The sequence below is a fragment of the Monodon monoceros genome, unplaced genomic scaffold, assembly GCF_005190385.1.
Source record: "Monodon monoceros isolate NGI ecotype Baffin Bay Population unplaced genomic scaffold, NGI_Narwhal_1 Super_Scaffold_2, whole genome shotgun sequence".
Classification (NCBI taxonomy): Eukaryota; Metazoa; Chordata; class Mammalia; order Artiodactyla; family Monodontidae; genus Monodon; species Monodon monoceros.
In genome coordinates this window covers 83,112,293-83,129,592 of record NW_021703776.1, presented here as the reverse complement: position 1 = coordinate 83,129,592, position 17,300 = coordinate 83,112,293, and the positions used below count along the sequence as shown (strand labels likewise).

The 17,300-nt window shown below is 51.7% G+C and overlaps 1 protein-coding gene across 2 annotated transcripts; it reads right to left on the bottom strand.

The window, feature by feature from the left end:
- CPA1 (carboxypeptidase A1) lies at positions 1 to 7,790 on the bottom strand. 2 transcript variants are annotated; one of them, XM_029233851.1, is made up of 11 exons: positions 7,752 to 7,790; positions 6,862 to 6,965; positions 5,898 to 5,979; positions 5,207 to 5,440; positions 4,868 to 4,969; positions 4,232 to 4,333; positions 3,930 to 4,040; positions 3,216 to 3,306; positions 2,509 to 2,708; positions 1,910 to 1,994; positions 91 to 278 (listed from the first exon to the last, which is right to left on the bottom strand). In XM_029233851.1, the coding sequence occupies exons 1-11, from the start codon at positions 7,788 to 7,790 to the stop codon at positions 91 to 93; spliced, it is 1,338 nt and encodes a 445-aa protein (XP_029089684.1). The 2 variants fall into 2 exon arrangements, with proteins under 2 accessions (XP_029089686.1, XP_029089684.1); XM_029233853.1 differs by lacking the exons at positions 6,862 to 6,965; positions 7,752 to 7,790 and adding an exon at positions 6,450 to 6,532 and having other exon boundaries at positions 1 to 278.
- Positions 7,791 to 17,300: the final 9,510 nt, after the last annotated feature.

The window sequence follows — 17,300 nt, the reverse complement described above, 5'->3', positions numbered from 1 at the left end:
AGCCCCATTCTGGTCCATGTACACTCAAACTTTATTTGGCTGCCTGGGTGGGGACGGAGAGGAGGAGGAAGACAGCGCTGAAGGGCCGGGTCAGTAGGGGTGATTCAGCGTGTGCTCCATGATGGTCAGAAGTGCCAGCCATGTCTCCTGGGCCGTGGGGATGATCTGGGAGGCCGGCAGCAGGAAGCCATAGCGCCCGGTGTCCCGGAGCTCGAAGGTGAAGGAGTACTTGATGCCCTGGTTGTAGGTCCAGTCAATGGTGCCTCCACTGGCTGGGTCTGGGGCAGGAGCAGACCGGCAGAACAAAGGTCACTCGCTTGAAAACATTTGCATGGGCTGGGCTAATGGTCCAAAGCCCAGAGCCTCGTGCACTGTTGACTGGAGTCAGCATCTGTTGACCAAGCAGCCTGGCTTCCTCCCAAGAAGCTCCCCTGAAGGGTCTTAGTCCAAGAGGCCCAGAGAGGCAGACCAGCAATGGTTCTCCTCTCACTGGGTCATGCAAGGAAGCTCCCATGATTTTGAAAGCCACCTCCGTCTAACAGCCACTTGGGTCAAGCCCCCACATATACCAGAGTTGCCCACTTGGGTAACCAGGACTGTCCCCCAGATGCTGGTCTGCAGGGGGAAAGTGCAAGGGTCAGAGTCAAAGCAAAAGCCCCTCGTCTGTCTTTTGCAGACAGATTTGCAGTGCGTATCAAAGCAGCTGCAGGATCGGGCAGGGGAGAGGGAGGTGGCTGCATATCAGAATTTAACTCCACAATATTGAACGAAGCAAAAACCTTTTGACTCAGGGTTAAAACAGTTTCCAAAGAAGGCCTGGAGTCCAAAAGTAAGGCCAGCCCCAGGTGAGACTGTGACTCACTCACCCCCAGAACTGGACACTTGGGGCAGGAAGTCTGAGGTGTGTCCCTGCACCCTGCTTCTTCAGTACTCTCACCTCCTGTCAGCCACAAGCTTGCTGTGTCTCTTCAGGGCTCAATGGGATCTGAACACTGCAACCTCAACCCCCGCTGCCATCCCCGCCACCTGTCTCTGCTGTAGCCACTGGGTCTCTGTGCTCTTCCTGCCGTTCCCATACACGCCAGGTCAGGGCACACGGGAAGGCCTTTGTTCTAGAAGATTCCTCTGCCTGGAAGGCTCTTCCTCAAATAGCCTCTTAGCTCCATCCCTCCTTTCCTTCAATACTTGCCCAAATTTCACTCTCTCAATGAGGCCTATGCTTCAGTCCACCTGCCCTGCTTCCACCCCCAGTACTCCTGAGTCCCCTCACCCTGTCCTAGTAGTTCTTTTTCTCCCAGCACTTGTCACCTAACACATGGTATCATTTCCTTATTCATGTTTATTGTCGTGGCTGGCTAGAATGGAGGTTTCCTGATCTTGGCTTATTTTTATTCCCAACTGTATCCCAAGCACACAAAACAAGGCCTGGTGTATCATAGGTGTTCAATAAACATTTGTTGACTTAATTCCATGTTGATGTAGCAGTCCTCCTCTCAGGGGCAGTGCATGGATAAGTAAGCTGGGAAAAGATAGGATATGTTCTCTAACTGAAGGGCATTGGAGGAAGAGTATTTTTTAAGTTGAATTTCTTAGGGATCTACAATACAAAGGCCAGCAGAACTCTCTACCCGCTCCATGCATGAAGCTGAACTTAACCCCAAGATAAGAGTTCTCAGAGGAACTGAAGGGTTTGTCTGAAGGTATCGAGGAAGGCAGAGTTCACATGAGGAAAGGGCCCCGCTGCCCACCAAGCCAGCAGTAGTCAGGCATGGCCAGGGTTGTTCTCCTCACCCATGCTCCCAGGTTGGGGAACCCTTGGCTACCTCCTGCAGGAGAGACACTTCCTCCAGCGGGGAAAGCCAGCTGAGCTTCCTCCCAGACCACCCACAGAGACAATGCAACTACTTACAAATTGTTGTGATGATGCTGCCATACTTGAACTTGGTCCCATACAGAGAGGTCAGGGCCTCAACAGCAGACTTAGCCACCTGATCCTGGAGAAAACGCCAAGCAAGACTGCTTGTCATGGCCAGCCGTGCCAGACCCCCAGAACCGCAGGGCCAGGGTATCCTGGGGACTGGCAGGATGACCCAGGAGCACATACCCTGCAGAAGCTGGCCCCCAGCAGAGAGCATGGAACCTGTTGGGCCCTGCAGGGTCAGACCCGGGAACTCAGCAGGATGTGACCTTGTGGGATGTCTGGCTGCTACTTCACTGCCCTTTGGTCACCCTGCAGCTCCAAGTTTAAACTTGTGGTACAAGCTCAAAGTCCACCCCTACCCCTTCCTCTGTCATGTGACAGAAGTGACTCAACCACCCTGTGCCTCAGCTTTCCAGACAGAAAGGCTAGTCGGCCCTGCTGGTCTTCTCAAGCCATCAGGGGTCCATGGGAGAAAGGGGTGCTAGGCACAGTGCAGGGCCTCGTACCTTAAGCAGGTTTGATGGATAAACCCAGGCCCACCCAAAGCTGCCTTTGGGATGAGAGGGCAAGCAGGGATCAGCACGTACCAGCTCATCCTTGTCTGCAGGTGATTCTCTTTTGTAGCCAAAGGGATACAAGAGGAGCTGGGAGTAGCTGTGGATGGAGATGAAGGCCTTGATGTTCCTGTGGTCTTTCACAAAGTCCACGATGGACTTGACCTCCACTTCGGAATTGGCAAACTTGCCATGGTAAGTTTCCGAGCAGGGGTTGCTGCTGGCTCCCGCCTCTGTGGGAGGGGAGAGTTGGCATTCCTTACACCCAAGCAATGTAGCTTCCATGGCTTCTGGTCTTTGCATGAGTTGAGATGCAGGAGGGCTCACCCCCACCCCGGATAAGGAAAGGGCAGAAGCCTTTTATAAGCTGGGGGTCCTGCCTCCCTCCCCAGCCAAACTTGGACAAAGCTGATGGACATGCCCAGGGAGGTAGGAAGGGCTCCTCAAGCAACACCAGTTCCTGCAGTGAAATGACCACAGAGGGAAGGAGCTGAAGTTACGCTAGACAACCAATAGATTGGTTTCAGACCTCAGTTCCATTGGGAAGGACTTTACAGGCAAGGGACAAGCAGATCTCAGAGGGCCACCTTCCTCACTGTGCACCTTGGAGGAGAGGCCAACATTACCCATGTGCCTCCACTGCTGGGGCAGGAGAGGGTTGGGGGATGACAGGACAAAGGACAGTAAGAAGCCATTCTGGGGTGTCCCATCCCTGCTCCCCAAACCACACTGGGCCTTACTCCCAAAGCCAGCGTCCCAGTTCCTGTTGGGGTCCACCCCAATGCAGGTGGAGCCCGACGTCAGGGATCGAGTCTTGCGCCACATTCGATTCTGAGAAAGGAAAAGTGATCAGCCACCCAACAGAGGCCACAATCAACACAGAGCCCCAATCTGGAGCCTGGGTGTGGACACAGTATGGAATCAGAAGCCACTTTCAACTGGTTGTCAGGGAGGAAGGTCTGCAAAGGGGGCTCTTGGCTGAAGGAAAATGGAGGAGACGATGGATGGCATTTGGCCAGGGGGTTCTACTGGCAGAAAGAGGAAGGCATGTGGCAACCACCACCCCCCAGCCCCTTACAAAATTGATTGGTAGCATGCTGTCCCATAGACATAAAGTAGAACCAGGGAAGAAGGTCTGGGCAGTGTGTCTCCACTGGGGAAAGTCCTGTCCCCCACAACCTGGACATTTGGCAATATCTGAAGATGTTTTCGGTTGTCTCATCTGGGGGCTTGAGTCAGTCAGGAAGCTGCTTGCGCAGGACAGCCCCCGACACATGAAGAACTCTCTGCCCCAAATGTCAAGAATGCCAAGGTCAAGAAGCCCTAGTCTAGGAGGACAGGTCTGTTTGTCCCTCTCTCAACTTCTGGGAGTTGAGATTAGGGGTGTGTAGCTTGTGGGGCTCAGAGGACAGAGGCCCACCCTGCTTTCCCCAAGAAGAGGAGAAGGCCTGTACCTTGCTGTGGGTGAAGGCAAAACCATCAGGGTTGGTGACGATCTCCAAGAATATGTCCATGTTGTCCAGAATGGCAGTGAAAGCTGGGTCCTGGCCATAGTCTTGTGTGATCTGGTGGAGGTTGGGGAGCAGAGGGGCAGAGCGGGCGAGGCCAGGAATCTGCCATGCTAGAGCAATGGATGCCTGCCCTCGACCTCCCTCTGTGGTCATTGCTTCTGGATGGAAGCAGGGGCCAGGGCTTCTATGGGCCTTGGATACCGATGCCCTACCAGGCAAGAGCACCCTCGCCTCCGTAGGCTTACCTTCTTTGCAAACCAGACCCCACTGGCCTGGGTGACCCACTCCCGAGAATGGATGCCCGTGTCAATCCAGATGGCTGGACGGTTGTTCCCCCCAGTGCTGAACTGGATGAGAAGAGCAGGAAAGAGTTCAGCTGGGGCCCTGTCTCACCTCCTTGAAGGGGAGTGCACCCCCACCCAGAGGCTGTCTGCTCTCTGGTATCTCAGGTTGAGGCTCTGTTTGTGGGACCATCACTCAGGTGGGATGTGGGAGTGGGTCTGGACCGGGATCCTGCAGAGCTTTGCCTCCTGCCCTCAGCTCAAGCTTGGCGCAAATAATGACTCAGCCAGACTTTCGGGCCCCTCCGTGTTCCAATGCCCATACATAGTTCTCTGTCGGAGGTCACAAACAAAACATTTTATCTGGACTACCAGACACTGGGATACTTCCCACAATGTGACACTTGACTGGAAACACTTGCGTCACCTAAAAGTTTAAATTGTGTGTGTACTGGTATGCACACACCTATGCTACACAGGGAGTCCATATAACAGTGTGTTCTCTGTAACCCTGGGCTCACCCATGGGTGCCTACGCACAGATGTGGGTGCCCAGTCTTGCAGATGTGCTCACGTACATCCACTTGCAGGTGCCCATTACCTTCAGCACGTAGATGGGACGGCCTTCGTAGCTGCTGCCGATCTGGAGCTTGCTGACAAGCTGTGGGTGCTCGGCCGCCAGCAAGTCCATGAAGTCATAGATCTGAGGAGGCAGAGGAGGGAAGGCTGCCTCCATGGCTTCCGGGCACCTGGATGCCTCCCTTAGCAGCTCTGTTAGCGAGCCTGCTGTGAGCCCTGAATGCGGAGGAGCCACGACCCAGAGCCTCGAGGCCACATGGTGACAGAGCAGATGTCACGCACACCCAGGCTGGCCCTGGCGCGTTCTGCCAGTCTGACGAAGAGCTTGGTGCTTGTGGAGGGGGGCCCCGGGGTCCCTCACCTCCTCCAGGGTGTGGTAGGTGGCGTAGTTAAAGGTGTTAGTGCTGCGGGCCCAGCTCCGGGAGGCGAGCATCTGCTCCTGCTCGTCGTCCAGCAGCGACTGCACGTCCTCTATCATGATTGTGTATCTGAGGCCATGGGCCTCCAGGAAGACTTTGACAGCCTGGATGCTGGGGAAGGGCACTCGGACGTCGATGGGGGATCCTGGCTGGGCAGGGCCCCTCCAAAAATCCAGCTGGGGAGGACAAGAGCCACTGTCACAGCGGGCTGGGAAAGGGTCTGCCTGGGACGGGGTGTCGGCACCAGAATTTCCCATATAATTGGGGATGGGGCACAGCTGTTAGGGGAAGAGGATGCAGGGAATCCCTGGGTGCTGGACAAAGTCCAGTTTGGTCAGGGAAATGGCCCAGGAAGCAGAGTGGAGAGGCTTTGAGGCAGCAAGGGAGAGAGAAGAATTAGAAGTTGGGGCGGTGTGGGGGGCTCTTTTGCTCAGATGCTCAAAGGCAGCAAGATTCTAGCACTGGGAAGTTTAAGTCACTTCCTAACAGGGATCAGTCCCATGGTTCCCTCCTGGGTGGCTGGGGAGAGAGAGCCCAGGCCCCATTTGGCCCCAGGTGGGAGGGGGTCTGAGGCGAGCCCATCTGCCCTGAGACGTACCCTGGGGCCTCAGGGCAGCTCCCACATCCTCTAACCTGTAGGTGCTCCAGGTCCTCCAGCTCCTTCACCATCTGTACCTGGGCTTCATCGGCCGCAGAGATTCGGAGCACCTGGTGCCTGGGCAGAGCGGGAGGGGAGACTGAGGGCCTGAGCAGCTCCCACTGGCTATGCGTGCTCCCCAGGTGGGAGGAGGGCGGCTGGGCCTCAGTCCTCTGGGCTGAGCAGGGGAAGCACGAGGGACCCTAGTGACGGGAGGCCTGGGCTCCTCGGAACCTTCTGGACACTGCTGCTGTCCCTATCCCAGCTTAGACTCTTTCTCTCTAAAGCTAGCTAGGCCTCCTCCTGCCTCCTCTTCTCAAGAGTCCTCCTCAGAGCTCAGATATTCTCCAGGGCTCAAGAGGCTGTCCTAAGAGACCTGACCCCTTCTCAGTCCTGGTCCCCGGTCAGCCTGCCTTCCAGGATGTGCTAGTCTGCTCCTCTCTGACCATCTTCCCATGTGTCTGTCTGTCCCTCTCCTCCAGATGCTGGCTGGGGGTTAAGTCCTCCCTATCTCCCTTCTGAGCACCCCTTCCTCTCCATGCTCCTACCCCACAAAGTCCTCTTTGCCAAGGACAGCCCCCAGCAGCACGCTCAAAATCAGCAGCCCCTGCATGCTACAGCCAGTTGGGAAGGTCAGTTGAGGCGGAGAAGGTCCTGGGGCCTTTTAAACTCTCCCAGGACAGAGGTCTCCTGGCTGTGCCCAAGAGTTGTCCTTCCACTTGCACCTGGGCTCTATCCCACGGGGAGGGAGAGGTGGGAGTTCCAAGCTCTGACACCTACCCACTCTCCCTGATAAAGTGGCAGGGAACAGGACAGCTGGAGAGATAAGCCAGGCCTCAACCCCTGGCCATGAGGGGCCATCCTGGGCCTGAGGGTCAGCTAGGGCTTGAGGCCTCCCAGCTGGAGTCCTGATTGCCCAGAGCCCTGCAGCCCACAGACCCTATGGTCCTGTTTACTGACCCGGCAATGGAGAAGGAGCCAGGACTCTGGAGTGGCCACACCAGCTGCAGCCTCATGTGAGGTGTCCTCTTCTCCCATTTCCCTGAGCACCAGCTCTTTTGTTCCTATGAGAGAGCAGGATGGGACCTTCTGGGACCCCAGCCAGCCCCCAGATTTCCTGGCTCCTCACCACACGGGCTTTGTCCAGGGCTGCCTGACCTTTAGGGTACAACCCCGTGAAGGAAACTTCCCAGCCCCACTCTTACCAGTCTCAGTGGCCTTGTGGGAATCAGGCCACAGCACAGAAGCAGAAGTTTCCCTCCACCCCCACTGCTCTAGGGCTCCGGGATCAAGGGTTGCCCTTGATGGGAACTGTAACCAGATGTCCTCTGAGTAGAAAGTGCGGTGGTGGGAACCGGGGCCAGAACCCTGTTGGGACTGCACACTGTATAGGAGACACTGGAATTCACAATGGGGAATTTGCTCTGGCTCTGGATGCTGACCTCATTGCAGAGACATCTAACACAAATCCGCCCTAATCCACCAGGGCCCCAGCGGTTCCCCAGCAGCATCTGGGGGCCCTGCTCTGGGTCAGGGCCTCAGGCTTGGGCACTGCCAACAACGAAGGCGGCCCTTTCTGGTTTCCATCTCTTCTCTCTAGCCTCCCTAGCCCACCTCCTATGGTCCAACCTTCCTATGCCAAGGCAGAGTGACCCCATTACAGTTACCCACAACTCTCTCCTGAGCATAGCTCTGGGAAGATGATGAAACACTGAATCCATCCTCAACAGATACTGAGCCTCCATGAAGACTGTTCCTTTCTACTCTGGCAGCCTTTCCTGCCCTCCAGACCCCAGGCAAGGCTTACCACCTCCCTGAAGCTTCCTCTGGCTTCTTTCTCTCTCACCTACCTGCCCCTTTTCTGAATGTTCATCTCTTTGCTCATTCATCCTCTGGGTCAGGTCCTGTGCTCCACCCTGAGATGATGCCCGAAGCAGACGGGTGGGCCCCTGATCTCACAGAACTCAGTCTAATGGAGAAGACAGAAGTAACCAACTAACTTGTGTCCTCTCAGGCTTTCCAAGAAAGCTGTGGGTCAACAAGACAGGATTAAGCATGCAAGAGATTCATGGGGAGACACATCCATGAAGGATAAAGGGGAGAGAGAAGAGCCTTACCTCGTTGCAGGTCTGACATCCGGGAGAGGATTGGGCAGGAGGAACTCAGGCAGCAGTGCAGTTCTGAATCTTGGAGCCAACATTGCAGTTCAGGGAGCCCTACGTCCTATAGGAATGCTGGTACTAGTGCCGCATTGTGCTCAGTCACTAGCTGCGAACAGCCCGTGGGAAGTGTGACCACATCATACAACGGTGATACTCCCCACTGACTTGTCAGGGAGCTGAGAGAGCTCACAGTCTAGCGGGAAAGGCAGAAGTAACCAACCAACATGTTGGTTCTCCAACAGGTCTCCAAGAAGCTGTCACCAAGACAGGATTAAACATAAAAGACACTCACTGGGTTGCTCTCCTTGCTGTAGGAGACCTGAGCAGTGCATTTCCTGTGATATGAAGTGAAAAGTACCAGTAGGGGTATGGACTTAGAACTATGGGCTCATCCAAGAGTGTCCAGGGAAGACTTTACCAAGAAAGTGAAACTTGATCTGGGTCTTAATGACTGGATTTTGCCAGGGATGGAAGGGAAGTGGTGTTTATCACACTGCTTGGTTCTTGAGCACAAACTGATATTTATTTCTCCTTAATTGTTCCTAGAGTGTTATTTCTGTCTCCCCAATGAGACTAGACATTTCCTGAGACCAGGAACCAGGTCTCACCCATCCCTCAGTCCCCCTCATCTCTTAGTGCCCTGCAGTGCTCTCGAGCTGTTCTTTTTTAAATTTTATTTATTTATTTATTTATTTATTTATGGTTGTGTTGGGTCTTCATTGCTCCGCACAGGTTTTCTCTAGCTGTGGGGATCAGGGGCTACTCTTTGTTGTGGTGCGCGGGCTTCTCACTGCGGTGGCTTTTCTCTTTGCGGAGTACGGGCTCTAGGTGCACGGGCTTCAGTAGTTGTGACTCGTGGGCTCTAGAGCGCAGGCTCAGTAGTTGTGGCACCTGGGCCTAGCTGCTCTGTGGCATGTGGGATCTTCCCAGACCAGGGCTCGAACCCGTGTCTCCTGCATTGGCAGGTGGACTCTTAACCACTACGCCACCAAGGAAGCCCCTCGAGCTGCTCTAATCTGTTCCCCACTAGGAAAGAAAGTTTTGTAGAGCCTTTCTTTAGTTTGCATTATGAAAACAATATTTCTTTTTCTATTTCTAAATCAAAAGCGGTCCTATAATTTTTAATGTTTCATGCACACTACACATGTTGAAGGGTGTGTTGGCTAACTCTTGGCCTTTTGTGAATTTCTTCCAGAAAAGACAAGACCATTGGAAAAGGGGTGGGGGGAAGGCACTGCCTCGCCAAGGGGCCTCTTGCTGCCTCCAGCCAGCAATCTAAGTTGTCCAAGAGTCATATAGTCTATTTTCTTGCAAGGTTGGAAAAGATTAATTCAATGTTGCAAGTTGAAATTAAGGCCAGCACTGGCAGGAAGCTGAAAGCTCAGTGGCAGAGGAATGTGGGTCTCAGGTGGGAATTAAGCCTAATTCCTGGGGTCCCTCCAAAGCACCTCAGTAAGCTGAAAATTGCCTTTTGGTAAAGACCAATTTGCTAGACTGGAATCTGGGGCAGATGGCCACAACTGTGCCTCTCTACCCATGGGTATGTTTGACATCGGTCCAGAGCAAGGGCAAAGGATGAGGGCCATTGGGCTGAAAGCTGGGGGAACAGGCAGAGCACCAAGACCTATTAGCATGAGAAAGAAACCACCAGGCCGGCATCTAGATTCAAGGACAAGTCACTGGGTAAGTGCCTGAGTGCAAATAGACGAAAGACCTGCTGTTTCCACGTGGACAAGCATTCAGCATCCCTTTCTCCTTCCTGCTGGCTGAGCAAACCCAGATTGAATGCAGGTGTCAACCCTCAGGAAAGTCACCCCATTCCCAGCTTAGGGATAAATTCTAAGATTGGTCTAAGACAATCTTCAAGGAATCTCATTCTCTTTTGCACGTGAAGTGATTGGTTTAGAGGTGGGCACGTGACACAGTTTTGTCAATGAGATGTGAGGGGAGGCCAGTGAGGAAGCTTCTAGAAAACATTTCCCCACTCTTGAGAAGGAGGTACCTTTCTCGAATATTGTCAAGTCTGTTGCCCCACCTTCGGACTATATAATATGAAAGAATATTCATTTTCTTTTCATTAATTGGGATTTCTGTTGTTGCTGTAAAAAGCATTCTAACTGGTGGACTTACTAAGCTTTTAAAGTACTTGTATTGTCAGAAGACAATAAATTTTAGCCCAGGGGAGCCTTTATGTGAAATGGAGAAAGGCACCCCACCCACTCTGGACAGACATCATCCCTTGTCCTCAGCAGAATACCTTTGTGCAGTGCACAAACTGGGCAACTATCCGTGGCAGCCCTGTTGCCAGAGAATGTCCAGGCATGGTCAACAGAAGCTCTAAGGCAATGCTTAGAGACTCCCAAACCAAAACCTAGAAAATGGGTTGTTAAAGCGGCATAAGGAGAAGCAGTCCCCCATGTCCATATTAGAGATCAAAGAGGGACAGTGGGCAAGGGAGAACTCTGAAGAGAGCACAAACGGGTGCAGTCAGAATGGCTGCAAGAAGTGGATGGATGAGACTTCAGCTATCCCCCTTTGGCAAGTGTGTTTAAGGCTGTACGTGGTAAAGTGTGCATGTGGGAAAAGAAGTCTATATGGGAATTTGAGGCAGCCAAGTGGTGGGCTGTAAAGGACATCTCTCATTTGCCCCACCGAGTATCCTCCTCCTGATAACAGCATCTCCTTTTTCCCTGAGGGTCCATCCTTCCCAACTCCGAGGCCATGTGATTCAGGTGGACCTAGCCACCCCACCCCCACCCCAGCTCTAGGGATGAGCCAACAAATTCTATTCTCTTTTTTTTCCTCAAGCTTTTTCAAGTAGGTTTTCTGTCACATGTGATTGAAAAAAGTACCCAGCTATAAAACAGATAACTAACAAGAACCTACTGTATCACACAGGGAACTCTACCCAATACTCTGTAATGGCCTATATGGGAAAAGAATCTAAAAAAGAGTGGAGATATGTATATGTATAACTGATTCACTTTGTTATACACCTCAAACTAACACAACATTGTAAATCAACTATCCTCCAATAAAATTTTTTTAAAAAGAAAAAGAAAGAAAAAAGTACCCAGCTCACGCAGACATTGTCTAACTTCAGAAGAGAGCAAAATGGGAGAGGAATGCCTTGTAAAAGTAGACTGCCACAAACCCAGCATATGATTTGGGGCAGGTCCCTATACATCCCTGGACCTCGGTTTCCTCATCTACGAAGGGAGGGAGTTGGTCAGGATGATCTCCATGGTCCCTTCCAGCTGTGACACTTTATGATTCTGGGACATTTGTATTTTTACCCCCAGACAAATCTCAGCCATCGTGACAGGTCTGGGCAGGGTGGAGAGAGGCTCACCAGGTTTGTGGGAAGAGCAGAATAGAGCCACAGGGGTCCTGGGGTTTGCAGTGGGTAAGTGTCCCCAGGGTAGTGTAGGCTGGGAGGGACCACATCCTGTTGAAGCTGCAGCAGGGGGTTGTGGGGTGGAGGTGGGGGTGACGTGGAAGACGAGGAGGTGGAGGCCCATCAGCAGCCTCCTTGAGTTTTGCTTTCGTAACTGAGTGTCCAGCAGAGCCTATTTGTTTGCTTTGAAGCTGTGGAACTGTCGTTTTAAAGCAGCTAGCAGTGTTTGTCCCCAGAATGGAGGCAGAATTTTTCTTTGGAGGAAGAGTCATCTGGAGGGAGCAGCACTCCAGTGGGTCTTTAGGAAAAGTCAAGTCAGGGCTCCCCTGGTGGCGCAGTGGTTGAGAGTCCGCCTGCCGATGCAGGGGACACAGGTTCATGCGCCGGTCTGGGAAGATCCCATGTGCCGCGGAGCGGCTGGGCCCGTGAGCCACGGCCGCTGAGCCTGCGTGTCCGGAGCCTGTGCTCCGCAGCGGGAGAGGCTACAACAGTGAGAGGCCCGCGTACCGCAAAAAAAAAAAGTCAAGTCAGAGCCCAAATCTCAGAACAGAGATGCAAAAGAGAGAGAAGCCAAGCAGGAATGTCCCGTGTGTAGAAGGAAAAACGGGGAAGGGGAGGTTTGCCTCTGCCTGAGCCTGGGAGAAGAGCTGGGGAGCACTTGAGGGTGCATTGCTACACTTGGGGGCAATGTGGGAGCAGGCAGAGTGTCAAGGAGAATGAAGGCTGTAGGGGATACCTCATGAAGGAACATGAACCAACCCCAATGACAGCAATCTCCAGCATCCAATTTAAGTGCTTTATTTTCTACATTGCATTTCCCTTCTGTATTCCCAAGTAAAATTTTGTGAGATGTTACCCTGTGGTCTTGGCTATGCTTTGGGGAATTGAGGGAGGTGGGCTGATGGGTGGGTGGATGAGAGCCACAGAAGTTGGTAAAGCTGGTTAGGAGAGAGCAAGAGGCCGAGTGCAGACCCTGGGGAGAAGTTAGTGAGGGACAAGCCGAACAAATAGCTTTGTATCATCATTCCCAAGGATGGTCCCGAATCCTGGGGTAAGGAGACTCTGAAGGCAAACAGGCTGGAGTTGTCCTTCAGGACACCCCCCCCCCCCACCATCACCTACAAGAGGAACATGTCCTCACCAGTTTGTCAAGCACTGACAGGCCCTAGGTTCACTGGTTTTTCCCTCAGTTTGTACTAAGTGGCTGCCTGGGCCTTCTTATTTTTCTAAAGAAGCTTTTTAATTTTTAATTTTATTTTTCGGTAAATTCATTTTCTCTCTGGCCCTGTATGGGGTGGTCAGAGGGGAGACGGAGGAGGACAGGGGAAATGGACAGCACCTCACGGGACTCCCAGGACCCCAGCCATTAGTGCATCACCCTTGGCCTCTGCCGCCTGCCCTGCCCTCACACAGGACTCTTTCACATTCCAAACTGCCTGCCTAGTTTGTTTTTTTAAGAAAGCAATAACCACAGCACATTCACTGTGGTTCTTTATAGCTTTCCATATGTATAATCGCTCTTTCTCTCTTCAGTTTTTCCAATGTTTTTTTCTTTTAAATAAATGCTCATAAATTTTACTGGTGAAAAGGATGAAAAAACATACCAAAAAAGGACAGCTTGTTGGGAGGAAAAAAAAAAAAAAACAAGCAGAATGCAGAAAAATAAATTCTTGTTTAGCATTATATACCTAAGAAATGAGGGTGGGGGGAAATCAAGTTTTATGAAAAAGAGATTATTCTGTAATATCTTCAAAACTTGCATGTCTAAGTCTTGAGCTTTTACTTGATAAGCTTAAATCCCCAGCCATCACCCCCCTGGGCTTGCTGAGGAGACCCCTCAGTCCTAGGAGGACGATCCCCGGCTTCTCTCAGCCATTAGGTTCATGTGGGGCCTTGTGTAAGTTAGATGATCCGGAGGCCCCCAGTCTTTATAACTGCAAAGGGTGGGATTAGAAGCTTTCAAAGGACCCTTTCATCTGGAAAATTCTATGGCTTTATGATAAAGTCAGTCACTTGATGAGCTAGAGCAAAGAAATGGATTCAAAGGCCCCTTCAAATCCTCTCTCCCATCAGAGAAGCTGCAACAGACGCTGCTGGCTGCCTTCCCAATATCCATCCTCCCCTTCCTCCTTACCAGCAGAACTCCAATTTTTGGGGGGGTCAGTAATGTGTCCAGCTATAAAGCAACTTCCCAGCCTCTCTCGCAGCTGGGCGTGGTCACCTGACACAGTCCCAGCCAATAAGATGTAAGTTTAAGCCCATGGATGGCCAATTCAGCTGGCTCACATTTTTTTGCCCCTTACCCTTACCCTTTTTTTTGCCTGGAATTCAGTCATATGATGGCAACAGACTAGGGGTCAAAATGGTAGGAAAGTGGCAAAACAGAACAGGCCAGAGGGGTCTGGGTCCCCAGTGCATCAAGGAGTCACTGAACTAGCCCTGCACTGCCCACCGCAGATGGCTTATTCTGTAAGAGAAACAAAAGCTTGATCTGGTTAAGCCACAGTAAGGGGGGTTTCTGCCACATACGCTAAACCTAGTTGTAATCTGCACTAGGCTGAGGAGAAGAAACACCCCCCTTCAATGAATATTGAGCACCTACTGTGTGCCTGACAGGACCTGAGAGTGAATAACCCAGACACGGTCGCTCCCCTCATAGGCTCTCAAACTAGCAGTAGAGACAATAACAAATAAAGAAGTCAATTAATTATTATCACTGCTATCAAAGAAAGAAATAAGGCTCAGGAAAAGAAAATAATAGATCTACTTCCAGTGGGTGGTCCTAGAAGGACTAGTGAAGCAATGAAATTGAAGGGGAAATTTTACAGAGTGGGCCACACGAAGGAAGAGTAAGAGGAAACAATATTCCAGACAAGGAGGAGCAGCACATACAAAGGCCCCTAGTTGGGAAGGAGCTGAAGGAACTGAGAAAAAGCTGGTGAGGTTGGGGCTGACGAATGAGGCGTTGAAACAAGGTGAGAGAGGGCCAGCCACCTTGTAGGGCCTATAGCAGGGCCAGCCATGCGACGCCTTGGGCGGGTTTTATTTTAAGTCACTGAAGGATTTTAAGGAAAAAATTGCCTTTTAAGAAGACCCCCATCTGGAAAGCAGTTTCAGCCCCAACTTCTGTGGGCCTGTTGGCTGCACAGAGATCTGTGCAACAAGTTCCTGGCCCTGGTCCTGAAGGGCTTTGGGCATGACTCAGGGTCACCTGCAGGCCAGTCCCAGGCCTGCCACTCAGTAGCTATGTGCCTTTTAAAAGCCACTGTCCTCTCTGAGCCTGAGCCTCCTCATCTGAAAATAAGGACAGTAATAGTCCTACCTCGGGATTTCCCTGGTGGTGCAGTGGTTAAGAATCTGCCTGCCAATGGAAGGGACACGGGTTTGAGCCCTGGTGCAGGAAGGTCTCACGTGCTGCGGAACAACTAAGCCCGTGCGCCACAACTACTGAGCCCGCGTGCCACAACTACTGAGCCCACGTGCCACAACTACTGAAGCCCGTGCACCTAGAGCCCATGCTCTGCAACAAGAGAAGCCACTGCAATGAGAAGCCTGCACACTGTAACAAAGAGTGGCCCCCGCTCACCGCAGCTAGAGAAAGCCTGCGCACAGCAACAAAGACCTAATGCAGCCAAAAATTAAATAAATAAATTTATTTTTAAAAAAATAGTCCTACCTCTTAGAGCTGTGAGGAGGCAATGTGTTGAATCCTTGGAACCATGCCTGCTGCACACTATGTGCCAGAAAAGAGTTTATTATTTTCACTGTTACTGGGAAGCCCATCAGCGTCCACATACTCCTGCCTCTAAGGCAATACTTCTCCAACTAGGCATTAGCATCACCTGGGTCCCATCCTCAGAGACTCTGATTCAGTAGGGCTGAGGTGGCCTGAGAATTTGCATTTCCAAAAAGCTTCCAGGTCATGCTGATGCCTGTGGTCTGCAGACCACACTGCATTTGGCTAGGGTCAAGGCAGCCCCTTGGGAATATTTTGGGGAAGGATGACTGGCTTCCCACTGCTGTAGTCACCTTCAGCCCTAATAGACAATGGCAGAGGGTAGGAGGCCCAAAGCCCCACTCCCCCTAGAAGACTTGAACGTGTTCCTTCTGGGAAGCAGGAAAGCAGGGATCAGAGATTCTCAGCCTTTAAGGGACCTTGGAATTTCTGGGGAAGATGGTAAAAAAAAGCAGATTTGGGGGTCCACCCCAGAGATTCTGTTTCAGCCTGGGGGTGGAACCCAAACATCTTTATGTTAAATGACTTCCTATAGATTCTGCCACAGGCCACGCTTGGATAAATGGTGACATGGTGGGTTTGGAGTTAGACAAACCCAAGTTCAAATCTCCCTCAACTTTCAATCTATATGGCCTTTTGTGGCCTTTAAAACTTCTCCAAATCATGCTCTCCTTATCTGAGCTTATTAATAAGCTTATTAATACCGGTAATATCCTCCCCCTCAGGATGAAATAAAAATATTTGTGCAAAGGGCATAAAAGTTATAATCACAGACTCCAGTTTGCAAAAGTATGACTTGCTTTATTTATCTAACTTAGCCCATGACCTCGGGTTTCTGTTAATAGCAGAAAACTTCAGCTTGGAAATTCTAGACCACTTCCAGCTCTAAAAAAACTCATCTTTTTTGGGAAACTCTAGCCCGAGTCAGGATTCTTTCATCTTCTGTCACTGGCCCTTCCCCTGGAAATGATCTAGGGTCTTCAGGGGTTCATTTCCCTGATTTCTCAGGCCTCCCACACGGAACAGCTGGTCCTGGGCACAGGCATGCCCAGTTGATGCCCACCGTGCCATCATGGCTGCTGGCTGCATGGCCCCTCGGCTCAGCCTACTTGCTTCTACCCTAAGCCTTCTTGCCTCTACCCTAAGCCTTCTTACCCGCCAACCTTCTCATTTCTTTGCTAAGAGCTCTCAACAGCTGCATTACTGATGTGTACCCAGCCATATGGCTGCCTCTAATCACCTGTCCAGAGCCCTTGCTCAGCCACTGTTAATCTGAGGCTCAGCCGCCATATTGGACATGGCCCATACCCAGTTTTGATCACCACTGATCCCCTCTTTCCGTTAGCTGGTCCAACTTCTGTCTTCTTTTACAGGTTGGGTGGAAAGGGGGACTTGTTCCTATTTTCCCCCGCTTTCTTCCCTGTCTGTAAAACTCTGCACCCCATGTCCTGCAGGCGCCAGTTCATGGGTATCCACAATCCTTTCCTTCAGCAACAACAATTACTAAAGTCTGGCTTTTGCGAATGAAAGTCTTGCTTCCTGCCTCAGACTTACACAAGCCCATTCAGCTCTCCAGTTGACATCTTGTTCTCGGGGGTACTTGCCTTCCCCTGAAAGCAGGGCAAACAGACCCACCCACTATCCCGGCTGCCCAGTGTTGGGGGAAGGCAAAAGGTACAAGGAAGCCTGAGGATGGGGGAAGGGACCTCATTTGTATCTCAGAATCTCTCCCTGAGATAAAGTAAATGGCCTTGCCTAAACTAACTTCTCAGTGCAAGACAACCACGATGATTATCGTGAGGAGGAAAAAGAGGACTTCTCTCTGGATGTGCAGTGCTGTGCTGTGCTGGCTCTGACTGGCTGCGACTCTGCTCCCAAGACCAAGGGAGGCTGTGAGGGTGCCCAGGAAGAGCAGGTCACAAACCAGTAAATTTTTCACTTTCGTTAACAGGGTGAGAGGGATCTTCTGAATGGAGGACTCTGAAATGTGCGTCTACTCCCTACCCAGCATGGGATATGAAGCAGGAAGAGGAGGAGGCTGCCTGTTTGTACCCACCCCTCGCTCCGGGTGCCAGAAACACCACCACTGGAGATCCACTCCCTC